Source organism: Lemur catta, chromosome 6 (genome assembly GCF_020740605.2).
Source record: "Lemur catta isolate mLemCat1 chromosome 6, mLemCat1.pri, whole genome shotgun sequence".
Taxonomy (NCBI): Eukaryota; Metazoa; Chordata; class Mammalia; order Primates; family Lemuridae; genus Lemur; species Lemur catta.
The window spans coordinates 4352777-4377933 of record NC_059133.1 but is presented as its reverse complement, the minus strand read 5'-3'; the positions used below and the strand labels follow the sequence as shown (position 1 = coordinate 4377933).

At 52.3% G+C, this 25157-nt stretch overlaps 2 protein-coding genes across 7 annotated transcripts in view; one reads left to right on the top strand and one right to left on the bottom strand.

Moving 5' to 3' along the window:
- ARHGAP8 (Rho GTPase activating protein 8) overlaps positions 1–2469 on the top strand; it is a 64715-nt gene extending 62246 nt beyond the window's left edge. For 4 of the 6 annotated variants that reach the window (XM_045552808.1, XM_045552810.1, XM_045552811.1 and 1 more), the window contains one exon: positions 1111–2054. In XM_045552808.1, the coding sequence (XP_045408764.1) occupies positions 1111–1518 (408 nt within the window). In that variant the 3' untranslated portion in view covers positions 1519–2054. The other 2 variants (XM_045552812.1, XM_045552813.1) reach the window with 2 other exon arrangements.
- Positions 2470–18587: 16118 nt separating this feature from the next.
- Positions 18588–25157, bottom strand: part of PHF21B (PHD finger protein 21B) — an 86710-nt gene continuing 80140 nt past the window's right edge. Inside the window, exons 11-14 of the mRNA XM_045555126.1 lie at positions 23327–23485; positions 21865–21940; positions 21401–21504; positions 18588–19525 (exon numbers count right to left, since the gene is read on the bottom strand). Coding sequence (XP_045411082.1) covers positions 19307–19525; positions 21401–21504; positions 21865–21940; positions 23327–23485 — 558 coding nt within the window. The 3' untranslated portion in view covers positions 18588–19306. The remainder of the gene's footprint in view (positions 19526–21400; positions 21505–21864; positions 21941–23326; positions 23486–25157) is intronic.

Below are 25157 nucleotides of genomic sequence, written 5' to 3'. Positions count from 1 at the left end.
TGGCCCCGGTGGCCTCTCCCCTCCACGGCAGCGCTTGCAGACCAGTCCCCTGCGTGCCTCGGGTCTGGGGTCACACCCTCCTTCAGCCTTGGGACAACATTCCCTGGCCAGCAAAGGACTCCAAGGCCTGGTCAGGCAACAGCTCTGCTGAGAAACCCCAGGCCCCGCCTGCCAGGCCGCGTCCACTGGCTGTCCCCCGGTCGTGGCCAGTGCCTTTCCTGCTGGGGTCCTCAGCCCCCGAGTCACCTGCTTAGGCTGCGTCTTGAGCCCAGCGGACCACTGGCCCCTGTGGACTGAGTAGCGACTGCTGTGGAAGGCCCGCCGTCGCCGGCCTCTCAGGTTCCTGTGGCTGCCAGGACAAAGGACCACAAACTGGTGGCTTGAACAATAGAAATTTACCATCTCACCGTTCTAGAGGCCAGATATACAAAATCAAGGTGTCTGCAGGGCCACGTTCCCTGCAGAGGCTCTAGAGGAGGGTCCTTCCTGCCTCTTCCAGCCCCCAGGGGCCCCGGTGACAGCGTCACTCCAGTGCCTACCTCCATCCTCACGTGGCTTTCTCTCCTCTGTGCGTCTGTCTCCAACCTTGTGTCATAAGCACACTTGTCACTGGATACAGGGCCCACCCAGAGAAGCCAAGGTGCTCTCATCTGGAGATCCTCAACCTAGTGGCACCTGCCACGACCCTGGTTGCAAATAAGGTCCCGTTCACAGACTCTGGGTGGACCTATCTTTGTGGGGCCACCGCCCGGAGCACCACAGCAGGATAAGAGCAGGAACGAGGGCAGAGGCCCCTTCACTGCACCGGGCCAGGGGGGCGTTCGGAGCCAACGCCTGTGAGGTCAGCAGGGGAACCGCACAGATCCAGAGGCCCCAGGGGACCCCCTGGCTGGGGGGGCCAGGCATGAGGAGGCAGTGCCTGCTGGTGGGGGGGGCAGGCAGAGCAGGTATCACATGTGAGAGTCCGGCAGATAATGTCACCACTTGATTTTAAAACTATCTCATTCTCCCTGTTGCTTGATAAAATTTCTCAGTGGCCCCAAAACTAAAATTTACTCCCCTAACCCTCTCTAACCCTCTTTTTCCTACCTTTTTTTTTCCCCCCATCAGCAGGAGACAGATTTGTTTCTCTGGCCTCCTCCACGGGCACCCATCTTAGTATGTCTGGTGGGATTTGGAGTCGCATCGTGTTCGACCAGCAGCACTCGGGGCCTCGGCATGGCTGGGGAGGGGTGGCCCACGGCTCACTTGGCTGGTGCACACCCAAGGGGTGGGGGGGCCGATGGGTGGCGTTATCTGGGATTGCTGAACCCCCGCCCCCCCCGGCACACGGAGCTCATCATCCCCGCTTCTGATTCTCTGAAATCCCCCAGCTGGGACCTGGCAGGGAAGCAAGAACAGGCCCTGCCACTGTCGGGCCACATGCCCTTGGGCAAGCCTCCCGTACCTCTAGGCCTCGGTTTTCTCATCTGTAAGGTGAGGAGGGATGAAGCCAGGCACAACAGCAAGAGCCTGTAGTCCCAGCTACTCGGTAGGCCGAGGCGGAGGATCACTTGAGGCCAGCCTGGGCAGCAAAGCAAGACCCCATTGCAAAAAAAATAGTGAGGACTGAATTGCACTCTTCAAGTGCTACGTTCCCCGAGACGGACGGGGAGCCCTTCAGCAAGCTTTTTCCACCATCATCTCTCCTCCCAGCAACCCCTGCACGCTGGCTGGTCTTGCTCACACCTGGTTCACCAGCCACAGTGCAGAGGTTGGAGGTCGCGTGGTTCGAGCCGGCTGTGCTAGAGCCCCCGCTCCTGAGTCCGCTGCAGAAGAGGCAGCAGTTGCGGTGTTGAAATCCCAGCAGGCAGATCTCAGAGGCCGAGCACTGAGGCCAATCCTTCCTTTTACAGCCAGGGAAACTGAGGTCCCCAGTGAGGAAGTGGTACAGGCTGGTGGCTCCCAGCCCACTGCTCTTCCCGCTGCACAAGTCCCTCCCGGGGTTTCGGGGGGAATGCCAGGCTGCTGCTGCTGCCCTCGGGGTTCGCTGCCCTTGTCCCACATGTGGTCTGTTCCAGGTGTCCCAGGAGAGCATTTTTAACAAAATGAACAGCTCCAACCTGGCCTGTGTCTTTGGACTGAATCTCATCTGGCCATCCCAGGACGTGTCCTCCCTGAGTGCCCTTGTGCCCCTGAACCTGTTCACCGAGCTGCTGATCGAGTACTACGAGAGGGTCTTTGGCGCCCAGGAGGCCCCCAGCCCTGCGGGAGCAGGCGAGCAGGGCGGCCCCGTCGCCGGAGGACGAGCTGCAGAGAGACATGCCGCCGGCCTTGCCACGTCCATCCCGCCCCCGAGTCCCCCGACAGCAGCCAGGAGACACCACTAGTGTTGGAAACCCACCATCGCCACCGATCGTCTGTGCACTTGCTTTTTAACAAACTTGCCATCTGTGAAACTGACCAGGCATTAAACAAACTCAGAACCTTCTGCTGGAAATTCCATGCTTCAGATTCTTGGGACCTTCTCCATTGCTCCTGAGCCGTGGGCCGTGATAAGATAATGGAACTGTGAGGATGATTTTTTTTTCTTTTTTTTGACAGAGTTTTGCTCTTGATCTGTCACCCAGGCTGGAGTGTGGTGGCTCAATCATGGCTCACTAGCCTTGAACTCCTGGGCTGTAGCGATCCTCCTGCCTCAGACCCCTAAAGTGCTGGGATTACAGGTGGGCACCACCATACCCGGCCAGGATGATTCTTTTCAGTCATAACCCAACATGGTTTGACTGAAAATGGGAATTTATTGGCTCAGGGGTGCAGAATGGCCTCACCACTGTCTAAGCCTCGTGGCAGCCCAGCTGGGGAGGAAGTCTTTGTTGGGGCCTGAGGGAACCCCAGCAAATGACACCCCTCTTCCCTGCCCGAGCTCAGGAGCCCCACAGATGGAGGTCTAATGTCTCCCCTGCCTGTGATCTGTGGCCAAGGGCCTTTGCTAACTGGTCACCTGCTTCAGACTCACTGCCCAGTCACTGGCCCTGCACACAGATGGCTCCTGAGGGCGGCTCAGCGGGCCACGCGTGGCCTCCCCTCCCAGATGCCCCCGTCAGAACATCCCCTCCTCCTCCCGAGGAATGCGGGCTGGTGGGGAGGCCAGGAGTACTGACCCTACTGATGGAGTTTCTCCCCTTGCGGACATGGAGGGGGTCTAGGTGCCCCCTGATTTTCCCATTCCTCGCTCCAGATGAGGGCCTTGTGCCCACAGTCACACAGCTCGTGAGCAGCGGAGCTGGGCTTCAGACCTGCGGGAGCCACAGGGAGGCATCGGGCCTTGGTGTTCCCATCTGTACGCGGGGCAGGCTCCCTTCCCGCTCTGAGAACGCCGGCTCAGAAACCATCAGGCCTGAGCTAGAACCAGCTCCATCATATGCCGCGACGCTGAGCAAGTTTAACCTCTGCGAGCCTCCGTTTCCCGCCTCCACACGGGCTCACGGTGAGAGCCGACAACCCCATGTGGACATGGAAGATCAATCTGCTGCCACACAGTATCTTGGACATTTCCTGGCTGTACCAGAACCCCCTAGATCTTTGAGCTGAAGTAGGTTTTGTTCCTCCCAGACGGCCATGCACGCCCACCCGGCACACCCCTTTTCTGCAGCTGCAAGTTGCCCTGAGCTTAGGGGAGTGCGCAGATGGCTGGAGCCCCGAGCAGTCCTCTGCACCGATGTCTTTGAGAGGCACCAGCCCTCACCCAGCTGGGGAGCCACATCCTCACTGTCCCAGGGGCTCCAGGGACAGGACAGTGGGGGACCCAGCCCCAAGCCCTGGGCTTTCAGAGGAGCCACCGGGGCCTGTTGGCCTCACTGGTGTCTTCTGGACTCTTCTCTCCCCCCAGCTCCTTCCTCACTGGTGTCGGTCCGGTGGCCGCCTCTGCCTTCCCGCCCCCTTCATTCACATTTCACTTCCCCCAACCCCCGCCGCCTTGGTCATACGTTGTCTGTCTTTGCTGTTTCTAGCGTCCCGTCACTCCCGGCCACGGAGTGACCGGGAGTGACGGGATTCTTTTGTGCATCTTGAAAACTGATTAAAACAGATCTTGAAAATTGAAATTGTTTCATTTCTATTCTGCTACAAAGCCTTCTTCTTTTCATTCATTCATCATTCATTCTTTTTCTTTAAAACGCAGCCCTCCAGCTCTGACCAAGCACAGCCAGGCACAGGGAGCCCAGACCCGGCCGAGTGGGCGCCCAAGGCAGTCGGCTGCCTGTCTCCCCGGCCACGGCCCCCGAAGCGCCTCGCCCAGCACCTGCACCCCTCCGCAGGAAGGCGTCTTATGCACACACAATTCAGAACAACCCCAAAACGGCCTCAGAATTCTATTGCCGGGAAAAAAAAAAAAACAACTGAAATAAAAATGATGGCTCCCTTAAGAGTGCACCATTGTGAGCACCAGAATTAACAATGACATTAAATCAAACCTCATGCATTATGCAGAGAGGTTTACAGCGAAATGTACGTCTGTGAAATGTATGTTTCAAATTTTCTGACTCCAAGAGGTGGCCCCAAGATGTTCTCCTGCGGCTCCTTTGATAACAGTTCCCCTTTTACAAACAATAATTGTGGAATCCTAGCTTAGCACCGCATGGCCTTGTCACCCTTCCCTTGTATCAAAGCACAATTTCCCGATCATTTCCACAGCAAAAGAAAGCGATTACAGTGATAATGTGTTGGAGGCACATCGGCGCATTTCAGCTTAAAACAATGAACCGAGATGCTGAAATGAGGACTCCAGGGTGTCTCTATTGACAGGAAGCACAGAAGAAATTGTCCAAACATTCACTTTTGCAGTAACGACAGAGATTTTAAGCGACTCCAGAGATTAGGCAGGCTGCCCAGAACTTGTAACTGACATCCACAATGAATTACTGAATCCTGTCCAGGCCCAAAGTCTACAGCAAACCAAGTAGTTGGTCCACCCCGACGAGCCAGGCTCCTGTCACTGGCAGAGCAGAGACTGGGCCCCCCACTCCTGGCACCCACACACTTGCAGCTGAGTGCTCCTTGGTAAGTCATTTAGCCCAGGAGGGGAGTTGAAAGTCGGAGGGCTCAGCCTGGGTTTCTGTCCCAAGGGTGGGTGTGTGACCTGGGTAAATTTTTCGAGCTTTTCCTCATTTGTGTGATGGGGAAGGCGGTATCCACTCTGCAATTCCCCGCTCGCTTTGTGCCCGGCAGTGCAGGTCTCAGTTACAGAGATGAGCGAGGTATACTTCCTGCCCTCAAGGGGCTTGCTAAATAGTTAAGAATACAAGAAAATAAATGCACAAATAAGTATACTTAAGAACTAAAGCAGGTGGAGCTCGGTGGCTCACACCTGTGATCCTAGCACTCTGGGAGGCCGAGGTGGGAGGATTGCCTGAGGCCCGGAGTTCGAGACCAAATGAGCAACAGTGAGACCTCATCTCTACAAAAAATAGAAAAATTAGCTGGGCGTGGTGGCACACACCTGTAGTCCCAGTTATTTGGGAGACTAAGTGGGAGGATCGCTTGAGCCCAGGAGTTGGAGGTTGCAATGAGTTATGATAACACCACTGCATTCTAGCCTGGGTGACAGAGTAAGACTCTGTCTTAAAGAAAAAAAAAAAAAAAGAACTAAAGCAGTAGGTGCAGGGCATAGTGGGGGAGAGTTGTAGACACCTGGGATGGTGGGGGCATGGGAGAAAGAGCAGGTTCTGCTGTTGGTTTGTAACAAAAAACCTTACTTTTTGCTATAGAAATAATAACTGCTCGGAAAAAAATTCAATGACAGAAAGTATAAAAAGAAGAAAATAAAAATCACTTGAAATGTTGCTGTTCATAGATAACCACTGTGAACATTTTGAGGAATGGGCCTCTCTCACATATGCTGGTAGGGATGCGAATTGGTGCGATCACTTTGGAGAGAACTGTATCAAGCTGGTGAAGTCAAAGCACTGTACATCCAGGTAAAGAACCGAAAAAGCAGGTATAAAAGCATTATCACACCATTGTTGGCAGAGAAAATAATTAGATGTAGCCCGAATATCCACCAGTACAAGAAATTACAAATAAATTGAGGGGTACATCCTTAAGATTAAAGGGTCTCCTGCACTTAAAATGAATAAAAGAGATGTATATTTTATCAACATGGATAGATCTCAAAATATTACATTGAGTGGGAAAAAAGTTGTAGAATAAAAAATACAGCATGGTATTACTTGTGTAAAAATTTAAAACTCCCCTAACAATCCTATGTATTGTTCATAGATTGGGTAATGTTGTATGTGTTGACATATATATATATAAAAAGAATTTTAAGAAGTGGATGGGAAACGAGACATACCAAATTCTTCAGAGGAGAGAAACACAAGGAACAATATATATATTGCATATATGTGTGTGTATATATATTGCATATATATATATGTATATATATATGTGCATTCTACTTCCACTATGGTTGCCTAACTCCTATAAGACCTGAACTTTCTACATATAACATCTATGAAATCTGGACAACATACAAAACAACAAAAACAAAAAGTTAACAATGACTTGAGGGCCCCAGAGAACAAACAAGAAAATCCATACTTGGAAAATAAAAATGGCACGAGCTTCCCTTATGTTGCCTTTAACCTGATCCTGGCAAAAGCTGGCACCTTTATTAGAGCGGCTATGTCTCCAATAGAAAAACAGTCATTTTGGTTGGAAGAACAGAGGACAGAGTTTGGGACAACCACAGTCACTAACAAGTGAAGAGGAAACATTAGACAGGAGAAAGCTGGCGAGGGGGAGCCTCAATTCTGTGCATAAACTCTGTTCAAAGTTCTGTCTGATCCCTGAGCCACACATGCACCACACAGACACCAGCTAAGGATACAAGAACGAAACCGAGGTTTGAGCTACCAATAGACAGAGTTTGCAATTTGAAACAAACCAAGTTAAATGCCTCCTAAAACAAGCAAACAAAACTCAACACTTTGCAGAGGAATATAATAAAATTCCAAGATCTCTAAAACATAATATTCACAATGTCCAGGATGCAATTAAAAATTACTCATCATACAGGCCGGGCACGGTGGCTCACGCCTGTAATCCTAGCCCCTCTGGGAGGCTGAGGCGGGTGGATCGCTCGAGGTCAGGAGTTCAAGACCAGCCTGAGTGAGACCCCGTCTCTACTAAAAAACAGAAATAAAAATTATCTGGACAACTAAAAAATATATATATAGAAAAAATTAGCCGGGTATGGTGGCGCATGCCTGTAGTCCCAGCTACTCGGGAGGCTGAGGCAGGAGGATCGCTTAAGCCCAGGAGTTTGAGGTTGCTGTGAGCTAGGCTGATGCCACGGCACTCTAGCCCGGGCAACAAAGTGAGACTGTCTCAAAAAAAAAAAAAAAAAAAAAAAAAATTATTCACCATACAAAGAATCAGAAAAAAGTAACTCACTCTAAATCAACCAACAGAGACCAACCTTAAAATGATGCAGATGTTGAAAAAAGTAGTGGAGCATTTTAAAGTAAACTATTATAAGTGCCCTCAAGTATATAAAGGAAAATAATGCTCACAATAAATGAAAAGAGAAAATCTCAGTAAAAAATAAAAATAGAAATAAAAAACAAGAGAATTCTAGGGAAGCAAAATACAATATCTGAAATTTTAAAATAAGACCCTGGCTGGGTTTAATGGAATGGAGACAACAGAGGAAACAGTCAGTGATCTTGAAGCTAAACCGATAGAAATTACTCAATATAACAAAGAGAAAAAAACAATTAAAAAAATATGAAGATCCTCAGGGACCTAAAAGACATGTCTCATTGGAACTCCAGAGGCAGATAAGAGAGAAAAGGGCACATAAAATATCTAAAAATTAGTGGCCAACAATATCCCCAATTTGGTGAAAGACAAATTTTTGGATTCAATAATCTCAGCCAGCCCAGGCCCAGTGGCTCACGCCTGTAATCCTAGCACTCTGGGAGGCTGAGGTGGGAGGATCGCTTGGCAGAGAAAATACTTAGATGTAGCCCAGGAGTTTGACGTTGCTGTGAGCTAGGCTGACACCACGGCACTCTAGCCCAGGCAACAGAGCGAGACTCTGTCTCCAAAAAAAAAATAATAATAATAATAATAATAACCTCAGCCAACCCCCATCTGGATAAAATACAAAAAACCTGACACCTACAACACCACAGTGAAACTGCTGAGGACCAAAGATAAACACAAAATCTGAAAACAACCAAAGAAAAGCAAACCGTGCCATACAGGGTTCAATCTAACTCAGCTGACTCAGCAGTAGAAATTACGGAGGCAAAAGAGACAGTGGAACGACATTTTGTTCCAATACAATAAACGAAGAATAAAGTGCCCAAAGTAGTGGAAAATGGTCAAAACAGAACCCAGCAAAAACATTCTTTAGGAATGAAGGTTAAATAAAAACAAATTTTTGGTAAACGAGAACTAAGGATTTCTTCACCAGCAGACCTGCGTACCAAAAAAATACCACAGGAATTTCTTCAAGCCGATGGGAAACAACAAGAGATTAAAACAGACATTTGGGGGGTTATAAGGAGCACTGGAAATGGCAAATGTGTAATCATATCAAAGACTGCATTTCCCTCAACTTTAAATCTACAGGGCTGTTTAAAACAAAAATTAGTCTTGGGGGTTTACAAGATATGTAGATATAACACATATCTAATACAGCATTAAGTACAGGAGACACAAGTTTCAAGGTTTCTACCTTTTGCATGAAGTGGTACAATATTAACCCTAAGCAAATGGAAAAGGTAAGAGATAAGGCTGTTATTAATATGTTATGATCCCTAGAACCACTACTAAAAAATAATGTAAAAGGTATAGCTAAAAAAAATTAAAAGTGAATTCTGAAAAAAAAAATTATGTAAGCATTCAAAACAAAAGGCAAGAAAAGATGAACAGGGGAACAAGAAACCAAAGGGACAAACAGGAAAGAAATAATGTTACCAACCACATCAATAATTATCTCTAATGTTAATGCACTAAACTCAACAGTTAAGAGGAAGATATTCTCAAAATGGCTAGAAAAGTAAGACCTAACGACATGCACTTTATAAAGACAGGCTGGAGGCATCTGGTCTCCCATCACACAGTAGCACCGGACGCCCAGGACTCTGTATTAACATTAGATAAAATAGACTTTCAGACAAAAAGTATTACCAGACATAGAGGGTCTTTTAATAATGATATAATGATCAATTTATTCAGAAGACATAACTATCATAAAGGTGAACACACCCAATAATAAAATTTCAAATGCAGGAAGAAAACCATAGTAGAATTAAAAGGATAAACATTTCCATAATCATAGCTGGAGATTTTAGCACCCTCTCTCAGCAACTGAAAGATCAGCTAGACAAAAAGTCACAGATAATCTGAACACTATCAACCACCTAATCCACATTTATAGAACATTACACCCAACAACAGAATAACACATATTCAAGTGCACATGATACAACTGCAAATATAGACCAAATTCCGGTCTATATAAAACAAGTCCTAATAAATTTAAAGGAATTGACATCATGTGAAGACCACAATTAAATAAAATTAGAAATAAAAATCAACAGTATCTAGGAAAAACCTAAATATATGAAAAAATTTTTAAAGAGAAAAGAAACAGGGAGCACACGTCTAAATAATTCATGTGTCAAAGAAGAAATCATAGAATTCAGGAAATAATTTGAACTCAATTCAAATTAATTTGCTTATATGCTAATGCAAGATGTCAGTATTTATGAAACAGAGGTTAAAGCAGTACCTGCAGGGAAATCTAAATCTTTATATTAAAAAAAAGAAGAAGAAAAAAGTCTAAAATCAATGACTAGTGTTCTTTCTACATTAAGAAAAAATACATCCATCAAAGTAAACCCGCATTAAGTAGAAGGAAGGAAATAATAAAACAAAACAAAAAAATCAGACAGAGAAAATTAACAAAGCCAAAAGTTAGTTCTTTGAAAAGATAAATTCATAAACCCCTAGGCTAGACAGATCAAGATAAAAGAAACCACAAAGAATGAAAAATCAATTATTACTTTAGAGTTTATAAATAGTACAATAAAAAATTATGAGTAATTTTACATCTAAATTCAATGTAGATGAGATGACTGACTTGAACAATTCAACTTACTGAAACTGACACAAAATGAAATGGAATATCTGAATAATCCTGTATGGTACATACATTTAAAATTTCAAATGAAAAGAAAAAAAAACCTTCCCACATATAAAACTCCCAGCCCAGGTGGCTTCACTGGTGAATTCCAACAAATATAAAGATTCTCTTTCAGAAAATAGAACATTTCTAACTTGTTTAATACCATAAGCTGACAAAGATACTGCAAAGAAATCTATAGTTCATTAAAAGAAATATGAGGATAAACATCAGCAAATCAAACAGATCAATATAAAAAGGATACTATATGATGCCCAAGTAGAATTTATTCCAAGAATTCAGGGGTTGGTCTATGTTAGGCTTAAAGAATTCACCCTCCCCAAACTTCCATCCAAGGCTCCAGTAAAACCCACCCCTCTCCCCTTCCTAGGGGTGTATTAGGCTGTAGCCTTTGCCAGACCCCTAGGGAGATAAAGGAATGAAATACAAGAGGGGAACTTACTTTCCTTATCCCTCCCAGTTTTTTGAAAAGAATTTATTTACTCTCTCAGAAAAACACTGTATAAAACCCAAGGCTGTCCCCTTTTCTCTCATGCACGCCTTTTCTGGCCTCTACCCATCTGCACCCAGATGCTCAAAATAAACAACATTTGCTACACATGAGGCTTCCTGTGTCTTTCTCAACTCCGGACCTGACATTTGGTGCCAAAACCTGGGAGGGCACACCAGGGAACACGACCTCCAGGACATCAGCAACAAGCCTTGCAACTCAGGAAGCAGAAGGCTCGTCCTGGGCTCACTCCCGAATCCTGGCTTCCTCCGAGTCCCTGGGTCATCGGTAAGGTTTCCACGGATCTTTCCTGAGCCTGGAGTGTAGGCAGAGTGCTCTGGCTCAGCCGAGGTAAGGCAGGTGTCCACCTGGACCCTCTGAACCAAGCTGAGAGGCGGACACCGGACCGGGACTCGGATCTTCCTTGCTGACCTCCAAAATCCACACCCTGAGACATCCTGTTCCTGGCGAGTGGGAGCTCACAAGCTCATTCTCATTTCCTCCTCTTGACTCAAAAAGCCCTACAGGAAAGCCAGAGGACCCTGGGCCCCTGGGGCCTTTGCTGGACACAGGAACGCCTGTTCCAACTCATCGCTCGCTGCTCCCGTGCCATTCCCTTGTTCTAGGGATGCCTAGAATTGAGTAGAATCAGCCCCATGTGACCCCTACTCTTTCCAGGAACATGGGAAACCCTCAGTCTACTTGTCCTAAAACTACCCGTTTGGGGAGCCTCCTCCTAGATCTCCCTACAATTTCTGTCACTGCAATGGCAAATGGTCCGAGATTCCCCATGTCCAAGCTTTGTTACTCTCACTCTATACAAGCTGTAATCCGCTCGAATCTTCCTACTACACACCTGCCGGCTGTCCTCTTCCCAGCCCCTACTGCCGGCTCGTTCTGCTCAAGGTCCTGGGGCTGAGACAGAAGGCGTCATGCGGTGCACATCCCTTTTATTTAACTCAGTCTTATGATCTGACCCGGCAAGACCTCTACACTATTCTTTCCTCTACTCTATCCCGAGGAGGAGGAGAGGGTTTGGCTTAATGCCCAGGCACATGGTGATAAAATCCACAGACGTACCCCCGCCCAGCCAGGGGGACTGTCGCCGTCCCTAGAACAGACCCATTATGGGATTATCAAGTAGGAGCTCCTGAGAGAACTTTACTCCTCAATATGCATTTTATCTCCCAGCCCGGGCTGACATCAGGTGCAAGCCCCCAAAATTAGATGAAGGCCCTCAAACCCCACAAAAGGATCTCCTAAACCTGGCCTTTGAGGGCTTTAATAGCCAAGATGGGGAGAGGCGAAGGAAAAAGAGCGTGGGACTGACAACAGTCCCCCCAAAAAAACAGAAAAAGCTTTTCAAATAGTGGCTGCCCCTGCAAAGAGCTTTTCCAGAGTTACTCCAAAAGGCCCCAGGCAAGTAGACCACAAGGCCACACCCTACTATGGGGACCGAGCCCTGCCTCCCTCGAGTAAAAATACCCAGGAAATGGCTATGCCATGACCGTGCCCCCTCTGACAAAAAAGCATTGGAAGAGCGAATGCTCTTTTCCTAAAGCAGGAGAATCCACTTGCATTCCGGAACTGGCTGCCCCTCCCTGGACAGGCACCTTCCACACCCACGGACCCTCCGAAACTGCTTCCGTCTGGCAGACACATCAGGCTTCGGAACAGACTGAACTTCGACACACTGGGATGGCCGAGCCTTAGGTGACTCATCGGCACAGGTGAGAACTAATGCCCGAGCCACGTCTTCTGCTCTTCCTGCATTTTCAGGGCCTCCGTTTCCCTCTCCGACTCCCATCATCAAAGATAAAATATAACCCCCCTGTGTTTGCCACAGCTTCTCTCCCCGTTGGGAGAGCACCCCTTTTTGTACTTCCCAATTACCTGCCCTCCCTCCCCAAATATCTTACAGCTTCCTTCCTCTGACTTACAGAAAAGCTTAACTAGAACTTTGCATACAACGTTTTCCTTGATACGCTCTGAGCTTTCAAACTCTAGAACTTTCTGTCTTGTTTCACCTAAAATTATCTCCTTCTATGTGTCTGTGTTTGCATGTGCACATATGTATACGTTTCCCTACCAAAATATGTAAAAGCTCTAATTAATTTGCTTACATCAAATATTTCATTAAAAACAAAATAGAAATTAATTTGAGTAAGAGAAAGAGATGTAAAAAGGCAGTAAATGTGGAAATATATTTTGGTAAGAAAGGATCTTGTGAATTTTTGTCCTAAAATGACTGGTTTGGTCCGGGTCATTCCCTGGGGAGACTCAGCTCTGACTGACCCCAGTTGTTTGGCCACGAAATGGGAAAGTTAGGACAAAACACAAAGTTTTAGGCATGTTTTGTAGATGGTCTGTGCAGGTTGGGATAGAGTTTATAAAGGGAATTTATGAAGGAATTTAATATGTGATACCATCGGCTATAATTAGAAAATTTTAGTTATGACTTTTTATTTAAAATATTATTAATTCTCTAGCTTTGCTTTCACAAGCCATTGAAGTAGCATCAAGTAAATAACAAAGTTATCTCTAGAATTTAAACTATTAAATTCCACCTGGCCCAACCTTATTCATCCTCTCTAGGCCTAAGGGCTATTGCAAAAAGACGAGCATGTAAAATCGTACAGACTGATTTCAAGAAATGGAATTAGTAAGTTCGGTTCGCTAGTCTTCCTCCACCACCCCCACCTGGCGCCTACCTGCCAGCAATGAAGCGCACTAGTGACTTCTTGAAGGGACCGGAACGCTTACAGCCAACATACAGACTAGATTTTACTCAGGAATTTCTCAGAACACATCGGGCCTCTTTCAACTTTTAAATAATTCTCTCGCTGCTTCCACCGCTACTGCTGGGCTTAGGGGAATCCGTCCCAGTCACCTCTCCAGACAGAAACCTGCAGGCCCTCCAGACCCTGCTTCCACCCAGGCGAGCGCCCGGAAGGTCCAGCCCGTCCCGATACCAGGCTCCGATAACATGCTGTACACACGGCTCCTTACCGCGCTTTGCCGCCTCGTGTCCTCTCGTGTCTCTCCGGTGACCCCCATCCTGCCTCTACTCTAACTTCAACCCCCTCCCATTTAATAATTTAAATGAACTCCGTAAAAAGATCTCTACACCCCTTCTTAGCAGGAAGTAGCTACAGAAGAAAGATCTCCGCCCATTTTCCCAACTTCTGAGTTCATTTTAAATAGAAATTGAATTTTAACAACAGAAAGGGGGAATGTTAGGGCGGCCTTGAATCTGCTAATTTTCTAATAGCAGCTAAAGATCAGTCTTGAGCTCTCCCGACTCTCTTTGCGGCTCCTCTCCCAAACTGGCAGCAACCTGCTGGGAAAGATGACCACGCCTGCTTCCCAATATTTCTAATGTTTAATTTTTCCCCTTTCTGATACCTTGTCCTTCCTTTTCTTACATGTATATAAGAAAAAGGGTGGAATGTTAGGCTTAAAGAATTCACCCTCCCCAAACTTCCATCCAAACCTCCAGTAAAACCCACCCCTCCCTTTCCTAGAGGTATATTAGGCTGTAGCCTTTGCCAGACCCCCAGGGAGGTAAAGGAATGAAATGTAAGAGGGAACTTACTTTCCTTTTCCCTCCCAGTTGTTTGAAAAGAATTTATTTACTCCACCCAGAAAAACTCTGTATAAAACCCAAGGCTGTCCCCTCTTCTCTCTCGTGGACGCCTTTTTCGGCCCCCACCCATCTGCACCCAGATGCTCAAAACACTCCACGTGCAGATGACACGATTGTGCAGGGCAGAGGCGGCAGACGGGGCAGCTCTGGACGGCTCCGGAGAGCAGAAGCCAGAGGGAAGCAGATTTCGGGCAACCTAAGGAGGGGTCTGTTATGGGTTTATCTTAGTTTGTGCTGCTATAACAAAATTCCACCGAGTGGGCTACTTATAAAGGACAGAAACGTATTTCTCACGGTCTGGAGGCTGGAAGTCCAAGATCAAGGCGCTGGCAGGTCTGGCGTCTGATGAGGGCAGCTCTCTGCTTCCAAAACGGCTCTGGAGGGGAGGAACGCTGGTCCGGCGCGGGAGAAGGCAGCGGGGCGAGAAGGCTGAGCTCCTCTCTCAAGCCTTCCTATAAGGACACCTGATCCCATTCTGGAGGAAGGAGCCCTCGTGGCCTAATCACCTCTTACAAGCCACAGCTCGTAACCACTATAACGTCGTCAACACCTGAATTTTGTAGGGCACACGTGCAAATCGTAGCAGGGTTAAATTGTGTCCCAGGGTTGAAGTCTTAGCCCCCAGTATAAAGACGCTTATACAGTAAGCTCTGCTTATTTGTGGCTTCAGCTACTCACAATCACAGTCCAAAAACATTAAATGGAAAAGTCCCATAAATAATTCCAAGTACCCATCCCACCTGGGCATCTACCCTGTAGGTGCCCCCCGCCCATGAGCCACTTGGCAGCCGCCTCGGTTCCCAGATCTACTGTCACGGCATCCCGGTGCTTGTGTTCAAGCAACCCCTACTGTACTTAGCAACGGCCCCACAGCGCCAGGGTAGCGATGCTGGCGATTTGGCTATGCCAAGGGGAAGCTTCCCGTAAGAGAAGGCAGGGAGGCACCCCGACCGGCAGCCTTCCCACCCTGAGCTATGGCCCCCACTGTCCGGGCCGAGTCAGATGCGGCTGGGGAATGGAGGTGCAGCAGTGGCCACTGTCCCAACCTGAGGGCTGTCCCGGTGCAGGGTCACCTGGGTGCTTTGGGGTGGGGTGGTGAAGCTGCAGGTGGCAGATGTCTGCACCCTGTGGGACCCCCTTTCTAATGGCAGAGCTGTCCCATGGAGGGGCCTTCCCTGGAAGGGAGGGAGGGAGGAGCAGGGCAGGGAGCGATGCTTTCGGGGATCCCTCAGGCAGGGAGAAGCTGCCCCCAGGGCCTACCTCCGGGGGTGGGGGGCGGGGGGAGTTCCATCGCTCTGGCCTCAGTTTTCTCACCATCCCGCAGCCTCACCTGGCAGCTGGACTGGCAGAAGGGACTCCCCGGGGGAGGGCCCTGAGCCAGGGTGGGGCAGTCCTGAGGCCTGGCAGCTCTATCCTTCCCAAGCTCCTTCATTTATCCCATGAATATTCATACTGAGCACCCACCGTGTGCCAGGCGCTGTTCTAGATGCTGGGACTCAGTGAGCAAAGCCGAGCAAAAACCCCTGCCTTCCTGAAGCAGACAGACGAGAACTGGAAAAGCTGCGTCAGGCCAGACTGTGAAAAGCCTAAGGGGCCAAACAGAGCAGGGCAGGGCAGGCAATGCAGGGCCTCCAGAGGGGCCAAGGCCAAGGTGAAGTCAGGAGCCAGTGGGGGAGGCTGAGGAAGAGCGTGCCAGGCAGAGGGCACAGCATGTGCAAAGGCCCTGAGGTGGGGCACAGAGGCTGCACCAGTGGAGGGGCAGGAAATGAACCAGCGCGGCCAGCGTGTGTGTGTAAGTCAAGTACGGGCTTTGGCTTTTGCTGGGCAAGATGGGAGTGACAGCAGGGTTGTAACAGGGCCCCCACCAGGCAGGGGCTGGGCTGAGAGGCTGCAGGAGGGCCAGAGGGGCCAGGTAGGCAGTGGCTGCAGCAATGCAGGTGAGACAGTGGGGCTGGAATCGAGGTGACATCGGAGCCCACCCCGCCTATGTTCCGAAGGCAGAGCTGGTGGATCTGACCAGCGTGGAGGGCAGGGAGAGGAGTCAAGGTGACCCCCGGAGGAGACCACGCCGAGACTGAGGTGCCTGGTGCGTGCCATGCCCAGCCACAGGCAGCCACCATCACTGAGGCGGGGAGCCAGGGGGCTGGATGGGGCTGGCCAGGGGATTCGGGGGGAGCCCAGGCCCGGGGCACGGGGGAAGCACAGCTGGTGCAGGGACAGAGGGCAGTGAGACAAGTGGAGTGTGGATCCTGGGAGCCTCCTCAGTGGGGAGTGTGATCGATGTCACAAGGCCTGGAGGGCCAGGTGATGACAGAGCACCCACTGCGTCTGGCCACGTGGTCACTGCTGACCTTGCCTTGGGAAGGCCCCGGGGAGTGAGGGGCGGGGTGGTGGGGGAGGGGGCCTGATTGGAAAGGACCCAAGAGAACAGGAGTGGATGGGGACACCGGTGTAGACGGGTCTTCTGCGTGACCCCCAGGGGGGCCCAGAGTCTCCTCTGGGAGGTAGAGTGGGGGGGGGCAGGCAGAACCAACTTGAGTCTGTTCCCCCCCCCCACCAAGCTACACACAGGGCAGCTGTGCACTGGCCTCCCCGGGGTGCCGTCCCGCCCAGCTCCCCCTATCTCTCTATGCCCTGAGGTCACTTCCGAATTCGACCCCACCCTGTGGCCACGGTGGATTGTCCTGGGGTGGGCTTGACCCCCTGGCCAATGGGAGGCCCTCCACGCAATGTCAGGGTCTGGGGCTCCGGCGGCTGCCCCCAGTCTGGCTGTTCTCAAAAGGTGCAGGGGGACGCCAGGCACCTGGAGGAGCCGTGTGCCCACTGCCAGGGAAGACAGCGCGGTGACGTCGCAGGCCGAGAGACAGGAGCCAGCGAGGAGCAGAGGGCACCGCCTCTGGCTCCGCACAGCGACCGCCCTGCTGAGCTCCCGTGACGTCCCCCACCACTCCTGGCCCTACAGGGTCACCTGCCTCCTCTGGGGGCTGGGCGGGGCCGCATGTGGAGGGCACCGTGGGCTCTCTCCTGCCTCCCTCCCTCGGGGCAGGGCAGGACCCTGGTTTCCCTCTCCAGTGCCCTCCGGGCTGCCCGGGCTCTCCCAGCGCCCCTCCGCTGAAGGCAAGGACACCAGAGCCACAGGGCTTGCAGTCATCAGTGAGTTTAATGCATCGTACGCAGGAAACTACATTGGCATATTTAAGACAAACACTTTTTCTCTATCCTCACTATGCACGGACGGGCCTCCTTGGTCCAAAAAAACTAACAGTCTCGAGACACGTCGGCAGCTACCCCTCCCGGGTCCAACCTTTCATATCCTCCCATTACATTTTCTCAAAATTTAACTCAATCCATCCGAGAAGAAAAACCAACCAACAGAAAAGGAACCTGAAGACACCTGCATCGCGAGCCACGCGGTGACGCACACTTGGCATAGAGAGTGACCGACACAGGAGACGTGTGCCCCACGCGGTTCACTCTGTTCATCAATAAAAGAATATAAAAATCTTGTTCAACCCAGTGTTGAGTGTATTAAAATAGATCTGTATCGTACAGCACAGTTTCTCCCGGAGTCGTGATAAGGACAGGAGGGACCGTGGCCGTCTGCGGGAACCGGCCGCCTCCCTGCTCTGCTGCGTGCGAGTCTGTGGCCGTGGCCGTGTGCGACACACGCACGCACGGTCAGTGCAAATCGGCACCATGTGATATGCTCGGGGTGGAGCCAGCGGCTCCTGGACGCTCATCTGTTGTGCTAAGTCCCTCGGGACGGAGAGGCTGGTGGGTGTGAGGAGCCCAAGCGGCCCGCCCCTGGGCACAGGAGCCCTTGTGCCACGGTGTGGGGGCTCCGCTCTGCCAAGGAGAGGAGATAGCAAGAGCAGGGCACTCTCATGTCTCCAAGGCCAAACCTTCCCGAGGCCCCCGCCCTGTCCGCCTCCCCCCACTCTCCACCCCGGTTCCCAAAAACCTGGGTCCCTGCGGGTTGGCCAGCCTGCCCGAGAAGCAGAGGCCACTGTGAGCAGAAAGAGAAGTCACAAGTGTCCCCCTTCACATTAAATATCTTACAATAAAAACACCATACAAAAATGTAAAGTTATTTTTTGGCATAGTGTCTGTACTGGCAAGAAAAGAGGAGTGAAATACTTAGCGGCTTCGGAAGGAGAAAGTAAAAGGCTTCAGTCGTTAAGTTGAACGATTCAACCCAAAATAGAAAACCTGCCAAACGCCTCCCCTGCATGGCTGCAGCTCCACCTTGTCCAAAAACTCCATGAGAAAAATACATCGGCAGCAAAATGAGTCCAGGAGACCAGCGAAAGGACGGAGGCAAACCTCGAACCTCCAGAGAGGCTCAGAGACGGGGCGGAGGCCCCGGCAGGCAGACCCTGCGGGCCCTGTCCTGGGACAAGGCCTCAGAGCGGGTCTTTCAAGTTAAACAGCTGCAAGTCTTAACCCTAATAATACTGACGCCAGCGGTTCGGAAGGCGAGGGAGTGGCCGGGCCTGGCCCAGCCCCGGGTGGGCCTTCCAGCAGAGAGGGGCGTCGGGGAACTACCTAGACCTGCTACCCAGTTCTTCCCAACGCACAACCAACTACCTCTACTACTCAGCTACAGCCCTGTGCTCCCAGGGCTCCCTCCCGGCCTGCAGGGCAGTGTGCCTGTCCCCTTCACACGCGGCCTCCCTCTCCGCGGGACAGTGCGAGGCCGTGGAGACGGCTGGGCCCGGACGCCGAGGCCTGGGCAGCCCCCAGACGGTGGGGATGGGGTGTGGCCCCCACCTGGCTCCCAGGTGTCCCCTCTGCGCAAAGGGCATAGGGCCCTACCAGCCCAGCTTCTTCTGCCTTCTCTCCTCTGTCTCTCTCTGGCATATTTTTGTCTGAAATTCATAGTGTTTATGAATTAAGGCCGACAGAAACCCCAGGTCATGTGAGCAGGGTTCCCGTAACTTTCCATGGTGTGAAGACAAGTCCCTTGGGGTCAGTTGTGGCCCTGGGGGTGCTGGAGGGTGGGGTGCACAGCTGCCGCCGAGGGCTTGGTCCAGGGCCCAGCCAGCAGCGGAGCGGGGCTGGTGGTCGTCATGGTGACCTGGAGCATCTGCTCGCCCTGTATCAGTCTCAGGAGGGCCCGGAGGCGGTCCAGGGACGACTGGGTGCCCCTCTGGCGGGCCAGCAGGCTGGTCTTAAGCTCCAGGCTTTTCTGTCGGGGAGAAGGTCAGAGAAGAGGTCTCAGAAGTCAGCGCTGCCGCGTCCCGCGCGGCCGCCCTTGCAGCCCGCGCTCTCACAGCCTCTGCCGTCCACTCAGGGGCCCGAGAGAGGCCAGGCCGAGGCCTCCGGAAACCCAGGCAGCAGTGGAAATGGCACTGCACAGCAGCTAGAGCCACAGGAGATGTCTGTTTTGGAGATCAGGGCTAACAATGTGCTTATGCAGCACGTGACAACGTGCCCCCCACGGCTCTGATGCGACCACGTCCTCCTCCCAGCCAACGGCCCCTGCTCCTCCTCCTCCTGCCGGCAGCTGTGGAAGACCTCGGCCTGCTGGCTGGCTTCGTCTCCTCCTCTCGCCTCTGTGCTGCCCGGCCTCTCTAGCCCTCCGTGTCACGACAAGGTAAGGCAGTAAGGACTGAGGCCTGGCGTCAGACGTCCAACCGCTCCGGTTCAAACACTGCCTGGGCAAACAGCAACCGCCCGGGACTGTTTCTAAAACTACTAGAGGGTAACCACAGAAGCTCTTCACAGGGTTACTGAGGGCGTTAAAGGAGATACTGCATTTAAACAGCCTCACCAGGGCCCAGCAGGGCTGAGGCAGGAGGATCGCTTGAGCCCAGGAGTCTGAGGTTGCTGTGAGCTAGGCTGACGCCACGGCACTCACTCTAGCCCGGGCAACAAAGTGAGACTCTGTCTCAAAAAAAAAAACCCATACACAATGCCAGAAAACATGAAGACATTCTTTCCAGAGCTGTACCCAAACAAAAACCATTAGAAATTCATGCTGCTGTCACCATCACCATCACCGTCACCACTACCATCACCATGATCATTACCACCAGCAGTGTCACCACGATCACAAGCACCAGCACCACCATCATCATCACCATCACCACCACTGTCACCATCACCATGATCATCACCACTATTACTACCACCACCATCACTGTGATCACCATCACCACCATAGTCATCATCACATCATCGTCACCACCATGACCTCCAACACTACCGTGATCACCAGCACCATCAGCACCACCACCATCATCACCATCACCATTGTCACCATCACCACTGCCATCACCATGATCGTTACCACCATTACCACCGTCACCACCATCACCACCACAGTCATCATCACATCATCACCATCACCACCAGCAATGTCACCATCACTGCCTCCAACATCACCATCACCACCGTCACCATCACCATGATCGTTACCACCATTTCCACCATCATCACCACCATCACCTCCAACATCACCGTGATCACAGCATCATCAGCACCTCCAACATCACATCGTCATCGTCATCACCACCACCGCCACCATTGCCATCACCATAACCATCATCTTCATCATCTTGCTTATCACCACCCTACGGAGAAGGAATTACATTTGCTTTACACAAGAGGAAACCGATGTTCAAGGTCAGGGCCTTGCCAAGGTCAGAGAGGTAAGAAGGGGCAGAGCCAGGATGTTCTCAGTTGCTTGATAAATATCTGTTGAATGAGTCACAGAGCTGCCTTCTCCACCCACAGACTTGCTGAAGGATGCCGGGTGAGCCTGTCTTCTTCCTGGGCCTCAGTAACTCAACAATGGAGCTCTGGATCTACACCTGGTAGTTCTACAGGTGGTACCTGCTAAACCCTGGAGGACACCTTCAAGGCCGAGGCCAGCGGGATCTACACCCAGGCTCTAAGGACACATTCCCTTGTACCTGTGCACACCATCATGGCCGTGGCCAGCTGCACCAACACTTTGGCTCTAAGGACACACTCCCCTGCCCCCCACACAACTTCACGGCCGGGGCCAGCTGGATCTACACCTGGGCTCTAAGGACACACTCCCCTGCCCCCCGCGCACCTTCATGGCCGAGGCCAGCTGCCGGTCCTGCTCCTCCAGCTGCTGGTGCTCGTTCTGCAGCTCGTTGCCTCGTTGCAGCAGCTTCTGCTTTTCCTCCTCTTTGACTAGGAGAGAGAGGGCCAGGCCCAGCGAGGAAGGCAGGTGAGCAGTGGCTGGGCCGTAGGGTGACCCGGAGAGGCAGAAGGAACAGAACCAAGGCCCAGGTCACTGTCCCTCCCTGCCCCCTCCTCCACCACCAAGCAGGAGTCAGTGGCTCTGGTCAAATGCTTGGGGACTGGAACTGCCTCCCCCAGCAGAACCTGCCCTGCGCGCAGGGCCGTCCCAGGGGCCCTCTTCAGAGTGCTGGCCTGCAAGAGCCTGGACCCAGCCAGCCTCCCAAAGGCCCAGAGTGAACCCAGAGGCCGGGGTGGGGAGGATGGCGATGGAGAGCAGGCACCCTTCCCACCCCCCCAGGGACTCCTTACCTGTCTTGTGGGTGACATAGGAGTGCACAATGGCGAGCATCCCGGTCCAGGGCACACCCTCATCTTTCTTTAAGGCCTGTGGGGCAGACGGGGAAATGAGAAAGCCGGTAGGCCCTGGGAGCTGCTGGACGGGCTGCACCTGGCTGTGTCATCCTGGGGGAGGCACGCCCTCTCTGAGCCACAGGTCCCTCCCCTGTGACCAGGGGATGGGGCCACACCTGCCTCGTGGCCTGGCTCACGGAGGCTGCTCAATAAGATGCGGGCAGGAACCTTCTAGGTTTCCCTCCCCACTAATCACCAGAGCCTAGCACGAGGAGAGGCTCCAATACCTCCCCAGTGATTGAACGAACCACGTTATCTTCTTCCCATGTCAAGCTTTGCGCAGCGGCAGTATCGCAGCCAGTGAGGTTTATCCAAAGCCTGATTAATGCTAATTGAAACCCTTCCCCATGTCCAGGGGACCTGGGCGCGGCCAGACCCAGGCGAGCCAGGGACACGTGCGGAGACCCAGTGGGGACCACTCCTGTGCTGAAGCAGGGGGCAGAACCTTGCTCAGTCTCCATATGCCCTCAAAAAGCTGTGACCCCCGGGTAGTCCCAATGTAGGGGCTGGTGGCCCCCACAGGGGACAGCCCCACAGCGGCACCCAGCCCACCATATCCACCTTCCTTGGTCCCCCAGGACGGCGGAACTCACGGTGCCTAACGCTGTCTGAATAAAGGCAGCTCCCCCGCGGTCCGCAGTCGCGTATGCCGCGGAAAAGCTCCCTAGCACTAGCCTGCGACCGCCACCACCCAGCCACAGAGGACTCACCCGGCGGCATTTTCTCCCAGGGTTTTTATTCTGCAGTTATTCTCAGACAGCTGATTACAAATTATACAGCTGTTTAATTTGTATAGTTTACAAAGCCTACTTTTTATTTTTACAACGTAATTGCACATAGTGGACAAGTCCCAAACAAAGTCACTGCTGTAATGCGTTATATTCGATCGTTAGTTCTCGCTGAGCACAGAGCTAGAACTTATTTCACCACTGGGTGTTGTCGGAAGTTAGACTGTTTGCATCTTTCCCCTGTGTAAATAACGCATGAGGGGCTTCTCCATTCTAGACACTTTGTCCACACTGGGACATTTCCTTAGCCTGGATTCCCCAGAGCAAGACTAGGGTTGTAAAGAGGCCACATGGAGAGAAGGCGGCAGCTGGCGTCTCGTGGGCGCGGCCAGGGATGTTGCTACATCTCACACTGCACGGACAATGCCACCATCAGGGGTCATCCAGCCCAAATGCCCACGGCGCCAGGGCTGAAAGAGCCTGCACCGCACCCAAGCCCCACTTCTCACCCCTCCCCCGCCCCCGTCTCTGCTCACGGTGAGGACGCCCAGGAAGCTGATGTCGTGGCCCATGAGGGCCCAGGTCCAGCGTGACGCCCAGGCCCAGGGTGAGGGGCCACACAGCCTCCGTACCTTCTGCTGGCACTTGGGGCACACCCATGTGCCCTTGGGTGCCGTCTTGAGGGGGGGGTCCAGGCAGCTGAGGTGGTAGGCCCCCGGGCAGGTGCCGCAGGGCTGCAGGTTGGCCCCGCGCTTGCAGGCGGCACAGTGGTCCTCGTGGGTGATCTCGTTCTGGAAGAGAAGGGGGCGCAGGTGGGCCACCCAGGGCTGGGCCCAGGGAGCTGCCCTTCCAACCCCCTTGCGGCCACTCTCCTGCCAACGTTCCTCAGCAGCTCTAGGGAGAGAGGGACAAGCCCTGGAGGGTGACAGTACGGGGACAGGCCTGGGCCCCAGGAGAAGGAGCTGCGTGACGTACAGGATTCCAGAGCACCAGCCAGCCCACATCTACCAGGGGCTGAGGTCACTGAGCGTTGGAGCCGGGCACAATGTGACTCCAGTGTCCTGGTCCTTCCGTGCTAAGACCTGACTTGGGTGTGGGTGACGGGAAGGGTGTCCTGCTGTGGCATGGACGAGAGTCCCCCGCGTGGTCTGTCTTGTACCACATCCTGGGCGTGGGGCCCAGCCTCGGCTCGCACTGCCTCTGGGAGGGAGCCGTGGCCTGAGACAAGACGTTCCCCCGTTCCCTGGCCCCCGTTCCCTGGCAGAGCCTCCTCAACTCTTAACAGCACATCGGTCTGACCTGAGACCCCACATCCTGGGGCATTACTGCCTCCTCCCCAGTTTCCACATGTGTGATGGGATTACAACCCCCCCCAACAGGCTGTTGGGAGGACTCGACAGGACAAAGCTCTTGAAGCGCCCCACTCACACCAGCTCCTCGCAGGGGCACGGTAAAGGGCAGCTTCCCCCTTTCCTCGGGACAAGAGAATGTCAAATGTCCCTTCTACAGAGTCATCATGATTTGGTCATTTAGTCTCTACTTACACACCTCCAGGGACAGGGAGCTCACTACCTGTATGGCCAGCCTGCTGCACTGTGGGCAGCTCTGACTGCGAGTGAGGCCAGGGTTTCACAACCTCACACTTCCCATGACCTGCAAAAGCTGAACGATTTCCCACCACCCAACGGAAACTCGTCTCCTGCAAGTCACGTCTGCTCTCCATGTGTCCACAGAACCTTCCAACTTTAGAGTTGAGAAAGACCAGAGGGCTCTCATCTGGGATGGCCCATGTGACAAGGACGTCAGATGTCCCTGAAGGAGGGGGCAGCATGCCCAGATGAGGCCTCAGAGACCCCTGTCTACAGCCCTCGTTCCAGTGCAAAGGCCCAGGGAGGGTGAGGCAGTGGTCTGAGGTCACAGAGCAAGCTGGAGGGGGAGTCAGGACCAACACCCGGGTCTCCTGCCTGGAAGCCAAGGCCCCTCCAGGACTGTGGGCTCTGTCGGGGCAGGGCTCATGCTCAAGGCGGCTCCTGTCCCCATGCCTGCCCTGGCTGAGCACAAGGTATCTGTGGACAAACCCTGCTGTGCCCAGCAGCACCCCTCTGTGCCACGGCAGGAACACAACACGGCTACCCGGAGTTGGAACCACCTGTCGCTTCCTTGAGGCTTGACCATTACAAGCACGCAGGGACTAGAAAATTCTTTTAGAACTGGATCAGAAATTTAGTAAAGAAAAACGCGAAATAAATTCTGAGGCCATGTCCATGAATGAGGTCATGACCAGCCAATGCCCTGGGAAGCAGGGACGAGGTGTGGTGGTCTCACGGGCTGATAGAACTGTGGGGTGTGGGGTGAGACCCTGGGGATTACCAAGTCCAGCCCCCTTTGGGGTGGGCAACAGAGGACCAGAGAGGGCCAGTTCTGCCCGGGGTCACACAATGAGGCCAGCTGGTACCCAACTGG